General features: G+C 51.6%; 7 protein-coding genes across 7 annotated transcripts; 4 read left to right on the forward strand and 3 right to left on the reverse strand.

Moving 5' to 3' along the window:
• Nucleotides 1–2,952: 2,952 nt before the first annotated feature.
• Nucleotides 2,953–4,366, forward strand: LTR84_010144 (uncharacterized protein; the record flags this gene model as incomplete). Its single annotated transcript, XM_064853681.1, has 2 exons — nucleotides 2,953–3,128; nucleotides 3,199–4,366. 2 exons carry the CDS (start codon nucleotides 2,953–2,955, stop codon nucleotides 4,364–4,366), a joined length of 1,344 nt encoding a protein of 447 aa, XP_064700635.1.
• Nucleotides 4,367–4,964: 598 nt separating this feature from the next.
• Nucleotides 4,965–7,298, reverse strand: LTR84_010145 (uncharacterized protein; the record flags this gene model as incomplete). Its single annotated transcript, XM_064853682.1, has 1 exon — nucleotides 4,965–7,298. The coding sequence occupies one exon, from the start codon at nucleotides 7,296–7,298 to the stop codon at nucleotides 4,965–4,967; it is 2,334 nt and encodes a 777-aa protein (XP_064700636.1).
• A 1,444-nt stretch (nucleotides 7,299–8,742) lies between these two features.
• On the forward strand, nucleotides 8,743–9,654 carry LTR84_010146 (uncharacterized protein; the record flags this gene model as incomplete). The annotated part of the gene is made up of 1 exon (XM_064853683.1): nucleotides 8,743–9,654. The coding sequence occupies one exon, from the start codon at nucleotides 8,743–8,745 to the stop codon at nucleotides 9,652–9,654; it is 912 nt and encodes a 303-aa protein (XP_064700637.1).
• Nucleotides 9,655–9,828: 174 nt separating this feature from the next.
• LTR84_010147 (uncharacterized protein) lies at nucleotides 9,829–10,806 on the reverse strand (the record flags this gene model as incomplete). Its single annotated transcript, XM_064853684.1, has 2 exons — nucleotides 9,829–10,275; nucleotides 10,618–10,806. The coding sequence occupies 2 exons, from the start codon at nucleotides 10,804–10,806 to the stop codon at nucleotides 9,829–9,831; spliced, it is 636 nt and encodes a 211-aa protein (XP_064700638.1).
• A 2,299-nt stretch (nucleotides 10,807–13,105) lies between these two features.
• On the forward strand, nucleotides 13,106–17,313 carry LTR84_010148 (uncharacterized protein; the record flags this gene model as incomplete). The annotated part of the gene is made up of 2 exons (XM_064853685.1): nucleotides 13,106–17,134; nucleotides 17,191–17,313. 2 exons carry the CDS (start codon nucleotides 13,106–13,108, stop codon nucleotides 17,311–17,313), a joined length of 4,152 nt encoding a protein of 1,383 aa, XP_064700639.1.
• Nucleotides 17,314–17,876: 563 nt separating this feature from the next.
• Nucleotides 17,877–18,772, forward strand: LTR84_010149 (uncharacterized protein; the record flags this gene model as incomplete). The annotated part of the gene is made up of 3 exons (XM_064853686.1): nucleotides 17,877–17,978; nucleotides 18,085–18,209; nucleotides 18,286–18,772. The coding sequence occupies 3 exons, from the start codon at nucleotides 17,877–17,879 to the stop codon at nucleotides 18,770–18,772; spliced, it is 714 nt and encodes a 237-aa protein (XP_064700640.1).
• A 225-nt stretch (nucleotides 18,773–18,997) lies between these two features.
• On the reverse strand, nucleotides 18,998–19,967 carry LTR84_010150 (uncharacterized protein; the record flags this gene model as incomplete). The annotated part of the gene is made up of 3 exons (XM_064853687.1): nucleotides 18,998–19,385; nucleotides 19,493–19,866; nucleotides 19,941–19,967. The coding sequence occupies 3 exons, from the start codon at nucleotides 19,965–19,967 to the stop codon at nucleotides 18,998–19,000; spliced, it is 789 nt and encodes a 262-aa protein (XP_064700641.1).
• Nucleotides 19,968–20,785: the final 818 nt, after the last annotated feature.

Here is a 20,785-nt window from a genome sequence, read left to right on the forward strand (position 1 = left end):
GGCTAGTCTTCACACTGTTAGCCAAGAACTCCTACTGATCGATGTCCCCTAGGCTCCTCCAAAACGCAACTCGCAAAGCCCGAGATTGTGGCGAGAAGAGAATTGCAGCCAAGGATATTAGGACAGTTACCAATGTAGGTCGGATCCAAGCAAACTCGAAGAGGATGAAAATGTGCAATGTGTTAACATCACTGCAAAGACGACCCTGCGGCGATTCAAAGGATGACAGCTTTCCTCCTTTATTGCATCAAACGCTCCCCCCACCAAGCATCAGCAACAGAGCTTCAAATCACGGACTGCTGAATCAATGCTTCCACTCCACCAATCATACCAGTGATACCACATACGTTATTCTACTGTACTGTCTTCGACGACGCCCCGTAGTCGCAAAGATTATAAAGATTCACTTCCCATGGCTTCTTGAACAACCAGGCATTCAGGACCCTCACATGGGTCCCGGGATGTTCAAACTGAGGTTGGGAACATGACTGTCACTTCCATAACACATCCGTGGTCGATAGTAATCGCAATCCGCCAGTTGGGTGTAGGCGACGGGGAATGGGCATTATTATTAACGATGGTAGCCTAGAGCTGTGTCAACCACTTGGAAGAAGGGGTTGGCGTGGAGGCTGGACGTTGAATTGTGGCGTCTGCACATCACTGATACCTTACGGTGTGCTTATTGGGGATGTAAAGGACAAGAGTACATACATGACTAGTTGAACGGAGGACTGACTCAATGATGATTACATCCGTCGTTATGCTCAATATACACGACTTCTCCCCGTGTCCAACGACTTCAATGCCACTCGGTCTCAAAATTACATCATTCCATCAAACTTCTGGGCGCCTTCGACACCGCTAAACCAACTGACACGTTCTTTGACAAACAGTTCGGCCTGAGGTCTCAATTTGGTCTCATGCAGGGTGAAATCATCGATAGTTCCAACGCGGGGAAAGCTAAGTCCATCAAATGCGTCACCCTTACGGTACATCTATTGACATGATATTATTAGCCCTGTGAATTGGGAGAGGAGGATTGGAGAGCCACAAGACACTCTTCAGCTCGATTAGAGGTTAGGAATGGTGAGTACTGACCAGAGTTCCGCAGGTTTTACAAAAGAAATTTGTCATCTTCTTTCGCGAGGCAGGAGTCTCTGCCTGACCCCATGAACTCAGGTTTTCTTTTCCCCGAGCGTACTTTATATACGAGTCCTTGACGGTGAAATTGGATGCGAACATGGAAGCGGTGACTTTGCGACAATCGCTGCAATTGCAGACGAAGGTCCCAACAAATCCGGGCTCCTGGAGAGGCTGCGATGGAATACACATCAGTTCAAACTCCAAACACCCTTTCGCTGGCACTCCAGGCACAGATAAGAAGCATTCAATGCTAATGCGCCTCAGAGTTATGGGAGCTTACGAAAATCATTTGCACAGCGCCACAGAAGCAAGTCGCTGTCGCCTCTTCTTCAGTGGACCAGCCGTCACCAGCAACCCCAGCCAGTGGAAAGTATTGCTTGGATTTATCTGCGGAGGCCGACATGGTAAGGGGAATTATTCTGTTGGGAACGTTCTTGTTTGTTTTTCTTCGAACACACGGCTTTGGTTTCTGTAAAATTGTCCACTGGCCGTAATTAGTTGATCGTCTTGGATGTAAGTGAGGATGGAAATTACTGTGAAATGTGGTGGACTTGAGACATGATTATATCCCCATTCTGGTCCGTCGGTCCCACCAGACTTGCAGTTCATGTTCTCCAGATATCACTCTTTTCTCGAACCATGAGGTGCGGGTGACATCATGGAGCACTGTCAAGGTTACGGAGATCTAGTCCTCATTGCGTAGAAAACTGTCGAGATAGGAAAGTTTGGACTTTTCGTTGTCATTTTGTCTATTGGAAACCAATGATCCACAACATACCTAGGTACCTAGGTAGGACAAATAAAGCAATACTGAGTATCGGGGTTGTAATAGAAATGAAATAGTCCATCGCTTCACTCGCTTAGGTTGGCTATTATCTAAGCAACGTCAATAAGGCCCGCCCACCCAGGGACCAGAACCCCAGGTCTTCGGCTAGCATTAATGACTAAAAGCCGCCGATCCTTTTTTGACGACGGGATGTATACGATTTGAGATATGTGATAGATATTGTGAGAGACACCAAACCACTTCTGGTGGTATCTTGCTGAAAATGGGCATATGGATTTTGTTAAACTTTCCGGGGTTCTTGTCCCAGAGTAGAGTCGCAATGTGTGCGAGTTCTCGCCTTCATCGTGGATCACGATCTGGATCGCGAGGGTCAAAGGGCACCACAACCACTAAATCTCATCAGGCAATCCCTTTTGGCCGTCTTTTATAGCTTCAGTTGTTAGCCAGTTTGCTTACCCTGCCATTTGAAGAGGTTAGAAGCCCAGGGGTATGTCAATGCTGGATCCTCATAGTCGATGATGCCCACTCGGAGAAACACGCGTGGACTTCGACCCCAAACTAAAATTCTTAGGTGGACTCTGAGATAGAGATACTTGTAGCTAAATCTCGAGTACCTGAGACAGCACCCCGTACTCAGCAGCTTCCAGGTTAATATCGGGATGGAGATGCCGTGCACATTCAAGTTCAATTCATTCCCGCCATGGAGGGCGGTGTGTGATCTTGGCAGAATGTTTGATTCTGCCAGTCACTTCAGTGGTCTGGAAACTTCTCTGAACCTGAGCGAGAGCTGGTAAACACTGTACTCCAGCCTAGCACACGAGCATCTCACAGCCATTGACTCAATTCAATCACTCTGTTACCACTCTCCCCTCGCGTCCCAAGTTCTCCTCTACAGCCTCCTCAGTTCTACAATAGTCTTGACCTGAACGTCCAACCCCCAGCCTCATTCGTGCTGCTCCAACTTCTTTCCGTTGGACCAATCCCAATTCCGCACCTTACAGTCATCTCGCCCACCACCACAAATGTCTTCATCCGGTGTTGTCCCAGTGGACTCCAAGTCTGCAAAGAAACGCAAGACCAAAACCGAAGCTCCCGTTTCTAGCGGCGTTGCTACTCCCTCGGTTGAGGCTGCTGCAGACTCTCACACCAATGGAGCTGACTCACAACCGGAAAGCCCCTACATTAAAGAATTGACAAAGTACGTATCCCCACACGGTGTGCCAACCACTGGCCGCAAAGAAGAATCGTCCACTGACACTAGCACTCAGAAACATTCGTAACATCCACAAGAAACTCGCCGCCTCCTCCAAGGCCGACAGTGTCATTGCTGAGAACCCCAATGTCCCTCTTGACGACCTGGTGGCGTCCAAGAAACTCAACGCAGACCAGAAAGCCCAGATCTTGAAGAAGCCCGCCCTCCAAGCCCAGCTCGCCCAGTTCGAGGAGCAGCTAACTGCCTTCAAAGCCTTCGCTCACGACCTTGACGACAAATTCACAAAGGAAAAGTCGTCCTTGACTGAAGCACACGAGGCTGAGATTGCAGCAGCCAAGGAAAAGGCAGCTCAAGAGGCGGAGAAGATCAAGACCGATGCAGTCGAGGACGGCTTGCGAGTCATCAATCACTTTTTGCATGCTGCAGCATCCAAACGTCAATCGGAAGACGTCGATTCTGCCGAGTCTCGTGCGTTTGAGGGGACTTTGTTGCTAGTCTATCAGGGTAACGATGCCTCCTTGGAAACCTTGAAAAGTTTGATCTACGGCACAGATGACAAGGTTCCAGATGTCAATGGTGAACTGCTTGATTACACATACGCCCAGGTCAAGCAGTCGGCAATTCAAGGAGGGGAACATGCATCTCAGGATACCAAACAAGGCGAGATTGACAATCAGCCAACCGAGTCCAGTCCCCCACCATCCTACATCGAAACCGACCCAACAATTGCCAATGCCGGACTCACTGAACTTGACGATACCACCACCATCCCAACCAACAACGCCAGCGAGCACCAAGTCGACAACATTATCGTTCCTGAACAAGCCACCACTGGGGCTGACGCTGCCAATGCAGTAGCCGAATCCGCCTGGGATCCTCAGGCTTCCATCGTCACCGACGCAAGCACGACCAACGAAGAATGGGTCCAAGTGCCTCGTGATCCTGCCGAGACCGAAAGCGGTGTTGCTGCAACTCCCGCCACTGTCGGCAGCACTGCAAACTGGGCTGAGGAAGTGGGTGCCGCTGCCGAAGAAAAGGCCGCTTCAGAGAACGACGGGTTTGAACAAGTCAAGCGTGACCGAGGCCGAGGTCGAGGTGGCCGGGGTAGTCGGGGCGATTTCCGAGGTCGTGGACGAGGTGGTGGTGGCCGCGGAGACCGGGGTGGAAGAGGCGGAGGAGGACCAAGAGGTGCACGTGGTGGACCGCGAGGAGATAAGAGCTGATCTCGCCGAACCTTGCTTGTTTCTTTTGGCTTGCGCATCACCTTGAAGTGTGTACGTCTGCCTGCATCTCTTGGTCCTATGTTAGCCAGTCATCTCAGCTTGAGCAACCCACATTCAGCGGCCAGCCTTGCTCTTTCTACTTCGGTTCGAGTCCTTCAGCATTGCGTCCAGGTCCAGAAAAGAAAACGGTCAACCTAGGAAATGGAAAACGGGTTTGAGCGCCAATGGCGATTCTATTTATGTAACCACCATCAGAGGAAGGAGTCATGAGCAATGGTTGCCTGCTACTCGGGAATGTAATCTAAGAGGGCTGCCGAAGAAGAGTGAACCTTGGCCACAAAAGGAATCTAGGTCAGATAGCTCTTTTGGCCAGATTTCGGCAGAATGCAATCATAAATGATGCAAGTCAACTTACCTTCCAGCATTCTATCTGGCGGCCATTGAACAGTGCATGTTGGATCATGAGTTCCTGTGGCAGGGATTTTGCGAGCATATCATGCACACAGAAGTCGGTGTTGCCACAAGATTCGCAACCCGCACGTCCTGCTCGCGCAGATGACGTGTGTTGTGTTAGAGATCACGGTTGCGGGTATCATGACTACTCCAGATCATGGGCAAGATCTTGGACTCGCAAAAGACCACTCCCCCACCCAAGTGCAACAAGTCCCGCACAGTGTCGATTCACGTTCCATTCCATGACGGTGACGGCCTGCTCATCCTCGAAAGTCGCCTCGGCAGCTCCCAGTTCTTGTAGCTTGGCCAACTCCTTCCTCGTGCCCGTAGGATGTCCCACATGGATTCTCTCGGGCTTGAAGCCTTCGCTGAATCTCGATGCGCCAGGTCGTACGTCGCGGCCGTGGTACAGGTTTTGAGGTGGCCCGTCAAACTTCGCTCTGTCTGCATGGGAGAGTTCAATCCCGACCTCTCTCAACTCATCCTCAGTCAATGGCCGCCAATCATACTCACAGATTTTCTGCAGATATGCTCCGGTAGTGCTCTTGGCTTTCGGCAAGTCTTTTCGTGTCTGTGGAAGGACCTTGCGCAGAAAGTTGGTCGCCACGACAGTCCCTCGCGCATTGCTCGCCAGGATACATGGGTGCCATGGCGATGCGGCCAGGGCTGTGGCGGTGCCCCCGTAGTCAGGCATCTTCGCAACTCGATGACTGACGTGGAATTGGCGCAGGTGATAGCACATGATGTATGTCGATGTACCGGAATCGATGTGTGTGTTTCCAGCTCTATCCAGGGCTGTGATGAAGGACCGGGTCAGAGGGGAGTAGACTAGATCGCGATTGGGAAAGCATGATCGATGTATTGATATTTGATCTTGTTCTGGGCTGCGGAGGTCGACTAGAACCAAATCGCCCGATGCGGAAACACTCGAGACAAAGTGGGCCAGTGGGCTTGGTGACGCTGCCCTCACGGCAATGACATAGGTGCTGTGCAGGGCATAGCTCAGGAAACTAGCGGGCGGCTCGTTGTGGTGGGTCGATTCAGTCAAGTCAAAGAGATGAATGGAGCCGTCAGTAGCCCCCAGAATGATATCTGAAGGCGTGGCGAATGAAAAAGTGGTGAATATTGTGCCCTTGGGTGGAGGTATCTCGTAACCAGCTCCCAGTGCCCGAACGTTGACCGGCTGGCTTCTACTTGCGTCACTTAGAATCGAGATAGATATTAGTCTGGCGCATCCATCGCTCGACAGGATTCCGAGTATACCACAAAACTCAGCGCCGTTGACATGGGCATGTTCTTGCAGATTGGTAAGATTCTCACGTGGGTGCCAAATTATTTGGTGATTCTCTCCCCAATCGGTTGCAATCACCATAGCGAGAGTAGGCCGCTGCGTCATGTCAAGAGTATACAGTCCTGGAAAACGGGTTTCCTTTGTAGTGAACTTCCAGATTTGGATATTGGAAGGGTAGGGAGATGATGCAGAGAATGCAGGTGCGCCAGGATTCTGCTCGGGCGAAGATCCTCGTTGGGTAGATGTGCTTCTACACGCGACAGCGAGGTATTGGTCTGGCGTATTGGATGGTGCCCAAGAGACACTTTGCACCTTTTCACCGAGATTGAGAATCCATCCATTGTGATATGACTGTGGATCTCCAACCTGCTTTCTCCAAACCTTTCCAAAGTCAAAGGAGGCACCATGTGCAAGGTCAAACTTCTGTTCCTCTCCATACGGACCCATGAAAGCTAGATGGGGTCTTTGCTCATTCGCCAAATACCTGTTTTGCAAGTATTCATTGCTGATGTTTTGTAAGCTCTGCCTGTCTGTGAGGGACTTGAAAATATGGTCATCGAGGAACGGTGCCTCTACATCCGACGATGACAAGTCGGAATTCTGGGCGGAAAACCGCGCCGCTTCCGACAATGTCTTTCGGCTAGGAATGGTGATATCCCGTCCTTTCAGCCACGTATCTCTTGCTTGAAGAACATGTGCAAGATCATCCATACAGGGGCCATATGTGTCGTGGTACACGCTTTCTTTCGGAGCGGACTTTGGAATATCGCGCGCCACTCCTCTGGAATGAGCCGTGCTAGCATTATCATTCGTGATCAGTGGGTCCGTCGCACGCGTTCGTGGGGGTTTCGATCGACTTTTGATTTGGGTGTTGTGCTCATCGTCATCGCCGCTGCTGTTGTGGTCATCGTCATTGTCGAAATCTTCATTAGAAACCGCCGCCTCGGAAGTTTGTGAGGATGCAGACCTTGTGGAGAAGGCGTCATCCTCCGACACTGCAAAATGGTCATTCTCTTGAATGATCTCCGCGCTGTCGCCTTCCTCTGCAACGAAGTCTTGTTCTGGACTTGATCCAGATGATTCTGATGATGCTCTCAGAGTCCTTATGGTATCTTTATCCCATGCAACTGTGGCGTATTTAGGGTTGCGCTTACGCTCACGCGCTGAGCGACGAGCAGGAATCGACATCAGGCCTGGTCCCTGACGGGAAAGTTGATTGCGACGAGCAGGGAGTGTCTTCCCAGGAGTTGGGTTGGATAAGAAACGAGTAATTCGCACGTAGTCAAATTTTGAACAGAATCACTAGCACGCGCAACGCAACGCTCTGGTCGGGTACCTACCTACCTAGGTACCTAGATGCGAATATTGAGCTGCACCCTGGGCGTCTCCCAGAGGCTGATTACAGGCGGTTGCTTGCAATGGCGGGCGCCAAGCTTGTTGTATTTGGGACGAGAGTCAATTAGGGAGCACATATAGAATGTGCTGAACTCTTCTTCCTCTCGACTATATTCATCATATTGCGGACATAATCTCTAAATTAAACAGTGACTGAACAGAGATCTCAAGTCCTGAAAAGATAAATCAGAAATCAGCGTTCAATTCATGTTCAGTCAGACAAGTGAAAAGAGGCTGTTCAGGTAGAGAAACTCAGTCATTACATTAATATATGAGGAGGCTGATCGGCATTCATACCCAAAGATACTACCTAGGTAAGGTCAGGTGAAGAGAGGTCGTTAGCGTTACTCGATATTGCATCCAGATTATGTATCATAAGGTTTGCGTGAATCGTCTCACTGCCTTACTGGCATTTCGCGCTATTGGTTGGTTCGGATGCTGTTGAAACTGTTCAGACAAGGTAAGTTGATGGGCGGCGGATTTCTTTGATAATTCTGTGTTCTTTCTCCTCGTTGTTGGGACCCCAACTAACTCAGTAGGGGTTGACCATGAGGACGGATCTTTATCGGTGGTTAGCCTAATGCGAAATCCCGAGTTTTCGAGAGTTCCATCTGCACCGCTATAAGGCTACCTCAATTATGACGCGGCCAGATATTCACAAGTGCGATTCGGTAGAGAATGATACGCGGCAATGCTAGGTACGCAGTTGATCGATGATTTGGTATTCATATGCCCAAGAGTCTTGGGAAACTCAAGATGAACGGATTTGGTAGCTGAGAGTTGTATACAAGATGTGGTGATAGGTTGGAACCACGGCCTTTTCAGAAACCAAGTCCCGAGTTCCGACACGATTGTCAAATCACAGAGCGCCAGATAACGAGGCCGGGGTCTCTTGAACAACCGCCAATATCTTAGGCCGCGTGTCTCTCTGGTGCTGGCCAATTACAGCTCATGCGATACTCGTTTGCAAAGGCCCCCGAGTACCACGGACCGTTAATGGTATGACCCTGCCATCATGTTCGTGCTCCGCCGTGGTGGGCACAGCCTACACCCCTGTCGCAGATCACGGACTCTGGAGCACCGCCTAGTGGTAACTGCATCCTTTAATGAACCATGTCTCACCCAACGTTGAGAGGTGTTGGTCTGTTTCTTTCTTTCCTTTCCTCTCTCTCTCATTGACTATTTCTGCACCTGGCATCATCCAACAACAGATTCAAACAAGAGCTTCACAGTCAAAATGGCTCGGCGTTCAACCGCGGTTGTCCTCTCGGTCGCCTTGCTCAACTCCGTTGCTCAGGCTGGATATCCAGGCTGGAGTGGCAGTGGAGGTGGTTATGGTGGGAGTAGACCTCCATGGTGGGATGGTGATGACGGCGGTAATGGCGACGACGGTAACGGTAACAATGGCTCGAACAATAATGGAAATATCAATCAAGGCGCACTGTTCTCCTCCGAGGCCGAGTTCAACAAGGCTACTCGCATCCTCATTGCTCATGCAGTCTTGGCTTCGCTGGTCTGGGTCCTTTTCATTCCATCTCTTGCCATCTTGGTGAGATTGAATCTGAAAGCCCCAATCATCCTCAAACTCCATGCCATTGGGCAGGTCGCCAGCTACATCATCTACATTGTGGCGACAGGCACGGGTATATGGCTTGCACAACAATCCGCTGCATACGGCGTTTGGAACGACCCCCATCCAAGGTTAGGCCTCGCTATTTTGGCAATTGCTTTCTTTCAACCAATCTTCGGCGCGGTCCACCATCGTATCTACAAAAGCCGATCACAAAACGTCGCTGCGGGTAACCCGACAAACCCACCGGGCCGAACTCCGGTTGGAAGGGCTCACCTCTGGTTGGGCCGTGTTCTAATCGCTCTGGGAATCATCAACGGCGGACTGGGGATCAGGCTGGCATCCTACAGCCCATTCCAGACCGATGCAACTTCACAAAAGGCTAGCATTGGTTATGGCGTTGTTGCTGGTGTAATGTTCCTTTTGTACTTGGTCTCTGTCATCGCCTTTGAGATCCGAAGGGCTCGCTTGCAGCTGGCCGAAGAAGAAGAGCGCGAGCGGACTATGGTTCCCAAGGCAGCGTTGCCGACATATGATGAGAGTCAAGAGTGCGTGGGTCGACCAACACGTTACCAATAGGCGCAGAATTGCGGTTGATATGTTTAATACGATCAATGTCATCATCCGCCTTGTAATCTGTGCAACTCCCGCGACAAAGTAATCCACTAGGAGATGTGGGAACCGAGCTATTCTCGCTCGATGTCCTTGGTCGTTTAGCTAGTCCAGCGTGAGTGTAGGTACTCTCCTGTAACGTTACCAAATTCCTGGTATCAACGCATATGGCACCTCCTGTTTGGTCTGAGCCCATTGCTTGCCGTGCTTTTGTGTCATGTAGCTATCCATGACCGGAATGGCTCTTGTCGCAAAATCATAGATGAAAAATGACGCGCCACCTGCACCGAGAGCATAACCCGTGCGCCAGAGAGTGTAGCCGAAGTATGAAACGTTGCGGACGACAGAATACAAGCCGCTCTTGCAGATCTTCCCTTTATTGTCTGGTTTTTCCTTGAATCCTTTGCGTTGAATCTCGCCAACGGTTTCAGTGATGATGCCCACCAGATACCAAGCGGTTCCAAAGTGGATATCGTAATGCGAACAAGAGGGATTGTGTGAGGCAAGTGTAAAGACCAACGAGTTGACAGTGTTGAACACAGTATTGAACACTCCAATTGCAATCGCTGCCGAAGGATACAGGGGGTTCTTGACATGTTCCCAGAATCCAAAATATATGTTTCACCGCGGAACCGACTGAAAAGCCCCAGATCAGACTTTGAAAGGGGTTTAGACCAGTGAAAGAGAGGATTGGACCTCCACTGGGTGGGTTACCAGGTGCTGAGAAACCCAAGCGAGGTGCTATAGCAGATAATGGAGATTTGGAAAGAATGTATCTTTGTAGCAATGGATCAAGCAATCGGAGAAAAGCGCGGTACCGAGCGGAACACTACCCCGTTCGCCGCGCGCGACCAACTCGCGACGTTGACTAGGCATGCTGAGGGAGAACAGTACAAGAACCTGGGGAAACCGTCAAAGACTGTAGTTTACCTGTGCTTCTTCGTCCATGAAGCCGAGTAGAGTATCGTGCAGTCCTGCGCCTGATAGTACGTGCTCTTGATCCTGGGCAGCGGATATCAAGAAAGGTGAGACGCTCGCTGGATCGTCGGAGGTTTCCCGTGATGACCTGATCAAGTCGAGTATATGAAAACCGAACTGGTTTCGTTCAAGATGCGTCATTCAAGCTGGCACGTTGCGGGCGTCGGTGCGGGGTATTCACAACGGCCTGTGACAGTGAGGGAGGTGGCAGAAGATATAAAGTGTGATGCAATGCAAGTGGACGGGTAGAAGATCAACAAAGGCTGCCAGACACTCCGCATCCGCTCAGGGTTTGTCTCACCGAGTTACCGAGTCCTGTGCTGACTGACGATAGGATGAGCTGAGCAGTCAAGGCACGAACTCGACATCCGTCCAGACAGTGTATTAAGCTACAATAGATGCCGTCTGTCTGCACAGATCGGATAGTGCGAATGGCAAGGCCGTTCAAAGCCCACAGCGTGGTGCCAGACATGAAATTAGGTGGAGCGGTTTGTCTGTAATGTGGTTTGAGGAGGCCGCCGAAATGATTGATGGAAGTACTCCGCACTGTAAAGGCAGTAATCGGGCTGCATTAAATTGCCCATATAGTGTTGAATCGTAGGAGAATAGAGGGTGGCATCGGTGGCATTGGTGGTAGGGATGGTCGGTTGGCGGAATGGCAGAATGGGGCTTTGAAAAGCGAGTACATATCTGTACCATGAGACAGACAATTGTAGGGACATGGCGACACCGGATTCAAGGGGGAGGCAGTCATCAACCCGGAAAGGCCAGATATCCAAATCTTCAAGAGATCATAGCCATGGATTTTTTGAGATTCAAGCAGGCATGAGGTGCAAGGGAAAGGTGGCGAAATTCAAGAGGCTAACGTTTAATCCCTACCTCACAGGTTGGACAATAACGACATCAGGTTCTAATGGCTCCAAAGTTGACTTTATAGTATGTCTCTTGCTCGTCGGTAGACCTGGGGTGACCTCTCACCCCACCATGGAGAAGAGCTGAACGACCAACGAAGCCCAACATTGAAAAGATGGGATGGAGTGCTGCTGAACATTGGTGACTTGGCCGTTGAAAATGCTGGGAAGTTGGAGCCTTGGTCGTAGGCCATCGGCAAAACCCTGGGTGCAGCTAACGAATTCATCCGAAAGTGGCGCCATAGCATTCAATCAGGATGCCAGGTCGATAGTCGGTATGCTCGTTGGAGAGGGGACAGTTGAAGTTGCCATCCTTTGGACGTTTTAATGTCGCACGGGTTTTGTTTTGGCGAGGAGTCTCGCCGACGGAATGCATTACATGCAATGCTGAATCCAACACTTTTCCTGCTACCTGGGTGGTACGGATACTGTTTGTGACACTACATCAAACTCTGGGGGATCCAAACTTACTCCCTACTACCATTGCACTCTTTGACGTAGGCAGATTCTTCCGGGCGGCCCGCCGCCTATGACTTGGAATAGGCAGGCCAGGAACCGGCAGGGATTGAAGAGGCAGAGTGAAGTCCAACTGGAAAGGTTTAACTGGAAGTTGGTGGGTTAAAGTTTCTGGTTGCAATTTGCAAGTGCAGTGGCCAGTGGCTGCACCTGCCCTCTCTGCCCACTGCACACTGTCCACCCTGCCTGCCTGCCTGCCCTGCCCGTGCCTGCCCTGCACTGGCCCTGCCCTCGAGCGGTTGCCAAGCCCAGTCCTGGCCAGCTCGCTGCACTGGCATTCACTCTCACTCCTCCTCCGTACTGCACCTGCATTTCCCTCTCCACAACAGAAATCGTACTCCGTACTTCGTAAGACTTGCCACGGCCACACTGACAGCCACTGCACGGCACGGCACTCCAGAGTTCTGAGTAGTAGCGCTCGCGCTCCAACTGGGAACAGCTTGCCGACGTACCTCTACCACCACCAACATTACCCTCTCTGACACTGGTCGAGTCTGTCACCTTCAAATTCGAATTCGAGTCCGAGTTCAAGTTCGAGTTCGATTCGAGCTCAGTAGGTCTTCTTACTCAATATTATTGATTGCTTGCACGACTCATCATTTCTCCACCCACCACTGCAGTCCACCCTCCAACCATCTTCACAACTTGAACGACACCCATCACCAACCCATTTACCACCATCACCACCACACTGCGCCCTGTCGCCTTGCTCATTTCGCGCCGTCTCCTAATTTCCACAGACATCTATCCGTACTCCCGACACTTCAAAGTGAGCCAAACGCCATCCGCCATCATCACCTTCCAGATCCACCTCCACTTCATCTGTCATACCTTCATCTTTCCGCCGCAGTCTTCTTAACCCTGTTCGACGCACGCCCTTACCATTCCTCTCCCACGGCGCACATCCTAACAACCTCATTGTCGTCATTTCGTGGAGCTGCATATACCATGGCTTAGTCTATATCCGACCTTGGCGAGCTTCTCCCTCCGCTCTGACTGGAACAAGCGTTGAAATGGCTTCAATGCAGGACGATGATATGTACCTCTTTCAGGGCGGCCTGGATCAGTCCCAGTCTTTTGCCGGCCAGGACTTCGATACCTTCTTGACCTCTCCCACCCCCGACACCAATCTACAAAACGGCAGCCCTGTTTTCCTCAACCCGAACGACCTGTCCATCAAGCGCGAGACTGATGACTCTACTACCTTTTCCACGACCTCGGCCTTCTCGCGCTCCCCAAGAGACTCCGGTTCCGGGTCGAGCAGCTCTTCCTCAGACTCGCCAAATTACTGGGCGAATCATACCAAAGAATCCACCGCTTCGCCTCGTGCTCAGAACAATGCCCAGCCCACCTGGGGAAGTGGCATCAACGGCTTCTCTATGCCCTCTAATGAGCAAATGTTCGACGACACATCAATGGCTGGCATGGACCCCGACTATGAAACAAGCAATCAGCAGATGGCTTCAGACTTTGACTTTGACACTGCCGCCAGCACTCCGAGTGGTTTCGATCCCTTAGCACCAAACAATCTCAGGCCTGCCATGGCTCCTCAGCATTTTGTGCGACAGTCAAACTACAACGCCTTCGCAAAACAGCCTCCGGCAAAGCCCTATCCAAATGCTGGCCAGCCCCAGTTTTTCTTCCCTGGCTCGCGGGAAGCCTCCCCTCTAGCTGCGATGCTCCCCTCCAACCAAGGCCAGTCGCCTTGGAACAAGCATTCGCCCTCCTCGGGCCTTGAAGAGACTTTCAATCATATCACTATGAATGGTGACTCTCCAGGAAATGCCACCTTTTCTCCCAATCTGCAGTTCTCGGCCACTGGCTTTACCTTTGATCCCGAGTCAAGCACCACCCCGTCCACTTTCAATAAAGACACTTCTTCTCCACCCTCCACCATCAATTCCACAGAGGGCGGCCCCTTGCTCACCGTGCAGCCAACATCTCTCAAATCACGGGTCGAGACCCAGATTCCCATCAAATTGACCTTGTCACAGCTACCCGCAACCATCAAGAAGATTAGGCTCCCAAGACATACAGTGTCTAAACCAAAATTCCTTGCAAAGCCACCACCAGAGCGATCGTCCGAGATCTATGAGTTACATACCTCTCTCGTCTGTACGAGTGCGATGCAGGACCCCGTCAAACTACAGCGGGCCTGGGCTCGAGCTAGAGGTGAAGACCTCAGTCCATATACTCGCCCGAGCCCCGCTTCTTCCTCCGACTCCCAGACATCCAAAGATGACGAAGACAAGCCATTGGACGGCGGGGAAGTGAGAATTTGTACTGGTTGTATACAGAGAGAGAGGAAACGGGCGTCCAGGAAGAAACAAAAGAAGCCTGAAGAGGAAGAGATGTTTCAACGGGACGAAGAACGAAGAGTTGTCGTCTTCAACACCAACGAGATCAAGGAATGGGTTGAAGCTACTCAGGACAACCCGACAGGGAAGGGATCAGAGTCTCAGACCTCAAGTGCAGTGCAGGTCGAACTGCCCATGCGCATAGCTTGCTATTGCCGACACCAAAACGAGAAGATGGGCTTCCAAGTCATCTTTACCATCAAGGATTATCGAGAAAAGGTCATCGCCCAAGCCATGACCAATCCTATTATGATCACGGACGACCACAAAACACACAATACGCCTGCGGTTGCCACCAACGTGCCAAACACCTTGTCCAACCCCGGACCTCAACTTCCTGGCTCGGGCGTCTTTTCCTCCACTGGTCTCGACCAGCCTTCTGCGGTTGCACAATTGAACCCCAAGTCATTCAAACAGTCATTTTCCACGACGGATTTGCATGGTCTGCAACATAATTTCAACCCCAATTTTCCCATGGCGACATCAAGCAATCCCTTTGCCATTCCGTCCACTATGTCGAACCAGACATCGGCAACGCTTACGCCAAGAAACCTGTCTCGTCCGGCCTCTCCCAGCGGGCCTTCTGGACCGAACACCAAAAGAAGGAAACAGAGTGGCTCGGGCAAACTGCCGTCTGGCTTGATGATGACCCGGTTGGACACGTCGCAAGCGCCTGGTGCCTCTGCAACAATGCCCAATACGGCCGCGTCATCCCCATACGCTCCAAACATGTCCGCTTACATGGGTCACACAGAGAGGCCATTTGCCGTGCCTCACAGGAATGCTCCTTTTGGTACGAGCCCTCCCACTCCCAATGGACATGACACCTCGTTGCTTTCAAACGTCAATCGTTCTTTCAGCTTGGAAAATCTTCCCCGTCAGGTGTTGATTTCTGCACCACCCTCTCGTCAACCTAGTCGCCCCAGTAGTCCAGGATCAGCACGTAATAGCTTTGGAGCAGCCGACGCCGCGTTCGGACAAGCTGTAACAACTTCGTTGATGGGACAAACACAACCTGCCCGCCGTCCTCCTCCTCTGATACACAAACTTGTTCCTGCGGAAGGCTCCGTTACTGGTGGGACGGAAGTGACGGTACTTGGAAATGGCTTCTATCAAGGCTTGGAAGTCATGTTTGGTGACACCGAGGCTACCACGACGACTTTTTGGGGAGAAAAGTGCCTGAATTGCATTGCCCCTCCAGCACTACAGCCAGGTGTTGTTGCTGTGGTATTCAAACACGATCGCAGCCAATATACTGGCCTACAGCAACAAACTCAAGCACGCCCCTCACTATTCACCTACGTGGACGACCGGGAATTGGAGACTTATCGATTGGCTCTGACCACTGTGGGAAAACAGATGGCACACCCCACCGAAGACCCTTGGACGACGGCACAACAGATTATTCAACAAGGTCAGGCCCATTCCATGTGGTCCACACATGGCAACTATGGCATGGGAAATGGACATCAGCGAGGATCTGGGACAAACGGGGGTCTTCCCTTTGATGCTCTCGAGCTCGAGGGTGCTATGCTCCGTGTGTTGGAGCATATGGACGACGCGCGAAGCGTCAGGTCTCCAAACTTCAACCTTCGCAGGCCTTCCGGGCTAACCTTACTGCACCTGGCCAGCTCCCTCGGCCTAACTCGTTTTGTGGCCGGACTGCTCGCCCGGGGAGCCAGTCCACATCTCACTGATAACAATGGGCATACACCCATGCACCATGCCGCGATGAATGGTCACACCCATGTCATCCATCGTCTTCGAATGGCAGGTGCTGATCATAACGTGCGCAGCATTCGAAACTTCACACCTGCCGACCTCGCCACCTCGCTGCTCGCATACCAGGCTACCATGAGTGCCACAGGGCACTATCGATCCCGCAGCGCTGGAACTACACCTCTGAGGCTGCATAGTCGCAGTACATCATCACTACGGTCATTCTGGGACAACGCATCCAACGTTCAAACGTCCACAGACTTGGAGGTGTCGGATGACTCGGATGAGTCCAACAGTAGCGATGACGAAACGCCCATCATGGTTTCTTCCAGGGAACTGGACCTTGGCAATTCCATGGGTCGCACGGGTGTTCGCAAAGCTGCACTCAGTGTATCACAGTCCAGAAGGAATAGTGGGCAGTACTCTGTCCCACCGGCCACGACCTTCCCACCAAAAGAGGCAGGCACAGCACCTGCTGTGGCCGTCTCTGCCTTTATGTTGGCTTGGCGTGATCACCTTGTGGCTCAGCTACAACAGTTCAATGAGAGTGCCCAGTCCGTTATGCCCAATCTTGGGAGTGTCAATGGACCTCTGGCCACACTTCAGGAATATCAGGCGAATCCCATGGTGCGTCGAGTCAGCTCACTTTGGCCTCAGCGTCCAAACTCGAGGCAGCAAGGAGGTTCCCGTGAAGGATGGTGGGAGACTTTGACCGGCGGCGCATCTCCAACACCATCGTCACCACCCGCTTATGGCGACCTATTTCCCGACAAGGATTCGCCAACTGATGATTGGAGCATTAAGAAATCCTCCACTCTGCAGGCTGCTGCCGATGCCGCCGCAGATATGCATTTCGCACCGCGTGAAGACAAAGCAGGACCCTCAACGGCCGTGTCTCGGCCATCACAAAATCCACCGATTCAAAGAATCGAGCTCAGTCGCGATAGAAAATTGTTCTTTTTCTGGGTGAGTAATCCCAGGCTTGAAGAAAGCTCCTTCCTCCCTCTGACATTGATTCACAGATTCCTGTACTTGCCATTGTTCTGGCTTTGATGATTAGAAGCTCAGGCATTCTCAATGTATTTGCCACCTCCGCGAACACGATCCCAGCCGCCTTTGGGAAGGAAACCGTCGAGGTGATGTAGATTTGGACTATGGGGGTTTGAGGAAATGGAAATACGTCTCAGTAGTGGACATGAATCAACCCAGGTTTGGCTTTTGGCAGCTAATGATCGACTCGAGGCTATTTATTTGTAGATGCGCACTTCTATTTGGTTGATAGATATGACTTAATTACGATTCCACAATTATACCCGTCTTGTCCTTGTTTGCCAACGTTTGATTATGCTCGCGGTTGTCGTGATCATCCCGTTCCAACCTCAAGCCCCAACTGACAGCTGGTCAATTTTGTCGGATATACTAATCCGGGATTTTTCTCGGAGTCGGAGCTGCACTTGGGCTGCAGATGGAGAACGGCCCGCAGATCGACTAACCTGATGTGGACAGCGCCGATCCCTTGGACGCTCAGGCTTTTGCTTCGACTTGAACTTGAACTTGAAGTTGAAGTTTGAGTCAAACCTGAACTCACGGACCTGCTCTCCATATATCCACTCGGATGCGAACACGATTTTCTCAAGTTTACGTTTTAAGCTTAATCCACTGCACACACATCCCCGACCCAAAGGGTAATGTAACGACTTGACTGGTCATGTCCAGAGATATGAGCGTGAATAATTCGGATTATGAGAGTCAGCATGTCCACGACGTTTACGAGAAGATTGCGGCACACTTTTCATCGACTAGATTCAAGGTTGGTTTGCCCACGCGTGTCCTCTTGATCTTGATCTTTTGTGATTCGACGGCTTTGCAAAGATGAAACGCCAGGGTTGACGAGTGCGATTTGACTCTTGCTGTAGCCGTGGCCAGTGGTGGATGAATTTTTGAAAACGCTCCCACCAGGATCTGTGGGGTTGGATGTTGGATGTGGGAACGGGAAATACTTGGCCGTCAACAACAGCGTGTTCATCGTAGCCTCGGATAGGTATGGTCCCCTCTATCATCAATGCGCCCTTGTGCCACCCTGAAAGCCATTGGTGTTACTGATCACTCCTCGCCAGGTCGCGAGCCCTGGTTCAAATTGCTAGACAGCACGAGCCGCATAGTGCCATCCTCGCCGACACACTCAGCCTGCCACATCCGACATCGAGATTTGACTTCGCCATCTCGATCGCTGTAATTCACCATCTTTCATCTCCTGCACGGCGAATCGAGGCCATCAGATCAATCCTACGCACGTTGAGACCCTCGACCGACCGATCGCGAGGGGGCCAGGCATTGCTGTTTGTGTGGGCGTTGGAACAAAAAACCAGCCGTCGGGGCTGGGACCAAGGCGACGATCAAGATGTCCTGGTTCCTTGGGTGCTCAAGCCCGATCCGGCGGGTGATCCCACCCAGGCTCCGGTAACCTACCAGCGCTACTACCATCTCTACCGTGAGGGCGAGATTCAGAAGGACGCGATCGCTGCCGGAGGCCACGTCGTCAAATATGGCTATGACCGGGACAACTGGTGGGTGATCGTCGAAAAGAGAGAGGTGAAAGTCTAGCATATCTTGTCAAATCTCGTATCCAGCCTCGTGGACCAAGTATAATTGACTGGATGTTCATGATGGTTCTTTATTTGCTACATTACAACAAAATCCAGTGGTCCTAATTCCGCCAACTCAAATATGTATTATGTTCCGAAAGTGCATCATTGCATTGCGCCCGCTCCTCAACCCCGCGTTCCATACATGTCGCTGAAGGAGAAAGAGTCATAAGCTGGACCGTGTTCACCGAAAGGGTGCGTTGCGTCCTTTGGCGTGGTTGTACAGGTGGTGGTGAAAAGGATCCGAAGATTGGTATGGTGGCGCGGCTGCATACGCAGGCAATCCCGCGGTCAGCTCGGCGAGCGACGGCAGTTGCGGAGGCCCCTGGTATGATACATCCGGCGGCAAGGACTCGCGTCGTAGACGTGGTCCGGGTCCAATATGTCGCAAATGCGAACGGGGTCCCAGATTGCCTGATTCGTAGTGGTTGGAAGAGTTGTTGAGGGAAAACGGTGTGACTCCAGCGCGTTTGGCCATCTCGTGTTCACCCATTTGCCAATGCATTGCTTCGACTGCTCTCCACGGCATGGCCATTTCTTCAGCAACTCTGGCCCACATGTCGGCACGGAATCTAGGTAGGAGGACGAGTCCCATCAGCAAAAGCGATTCAGGCAACGCGGGTATAAGGTTTTTGACTTGATAGTTGGGCAATGTTCGGTGCGACGTTTCTCAACATACCGTTCGTACAACCTGGCGAGCTTATTCTTGCGGTCTTCGTCCCATTCACTCCTCCGCTCCAGGTAGTTTTGGTAGTGCAATCGACAACTGATGGCACTACGACCTGGCAGATGTTTGCTGATATCCTCCCACTTCATGCCATCCTGGCGAAGTTGGATGATTTTCGAGTCCTCGTCTGGGGACCATTTGGACTGCTTCTTTGCAGGAGACGTGGTGTTGTATTCCAGGCTCGAGGCAAGTCTCTTGGCTGGCACCACCGAGCGAGCCGTGGGCGGCACGGGAGCCACGCTGGTGGCGATGCTGGATGTGGCCGATTCTGACAATGTTACGGAGGCGGGGGAACTGGTTGAGTGGCGGTCGGCGTCTTCCTCGGACTTGATGAGCGATGAGATATCCACGTTGAATACTGGGTGGTAGACAGAGTTGGGAGGGGAGTCCGAGAGGTTACAGGAGCACCGTGGAGCTGTGCTGCCATATACTCTGGGGATGCTAGATATAATGAGGAGAATGGATGTGATTTGGCATCAGGCTGAAGAAGCAACCAAGTCTCTACTAATACCAGACACTATTGCCCGGAGATGCTGGGACAGGGCGGGTTGTGGATTGTGGCGAGACAAACTATGCGCCGGCGTTTCCACCAGCCGTTCCAAGCAAATGGATCAACGGCGGTCAGAAACGTGATGGTGTTGATGCCAGGATTTTCAGAACAACACAGCCAAGGCGGTCAGTAGTTGTCAGGGATGGGACTGTGAAGACACGACGATATTGGTGTTGGTTCTGGTGCTATGTTCTAGTTGGATTTCCGTGGGATACGAGTAATAGTATAAACTCAAGAGATGGATGGGATGGATGGATGGCTCCTCGAACAAATTGCGGTCTGGAAAGCGGGCCAGTTTGGCCACGACTGATGCTTGGTGGTTAGTATCTTTGGTTTTCTGCAGGAGAGTAGACAACTCGTAATGGCCCTTGCTTCTCGATTTGGCACTGGCACTGGCACCTGTTGGCAGCCTCAGGGCTCATGGTCAGGTCGGCTCAGATCAGACCAGGTCATGCTGGATGGGATCGGGGTTCACTGGCAGGGCAAACGTGCTCGAACCGGTTTAAACCAAAGCCTGTCCCAAATCCCCAGCGTTCCTCACTAAGGCACTTCGCCTCCAGGTTCTCAAAGTCTGAGACTGAGCACTCGGTACGGATCACTCCAGACAATTTAGATCCCACTGCCACAGCGGTTACCGGCGTGGACGCCATGGTGTTCCGGCGTTCGTGTTGAGAAACTTGAGATGGATCCCTCGA

The sequence above is a fragment of the Exophiala bonariae genome, assembly GCF_035927105.1.
Source record: "Exophiala bonariae strain CCFEE 5792 chromosome Unknown scaffold_40, whole genome shotgun sequence".
Classification (NCBI taxonomy): domain Eukaryota; kingdom Fungi; phylum Ascomycota; class Eurotiomycetes; order Chaetothyriales; family Herpotrichiellaceae; genus Exophiala; species Exophiala bonariae.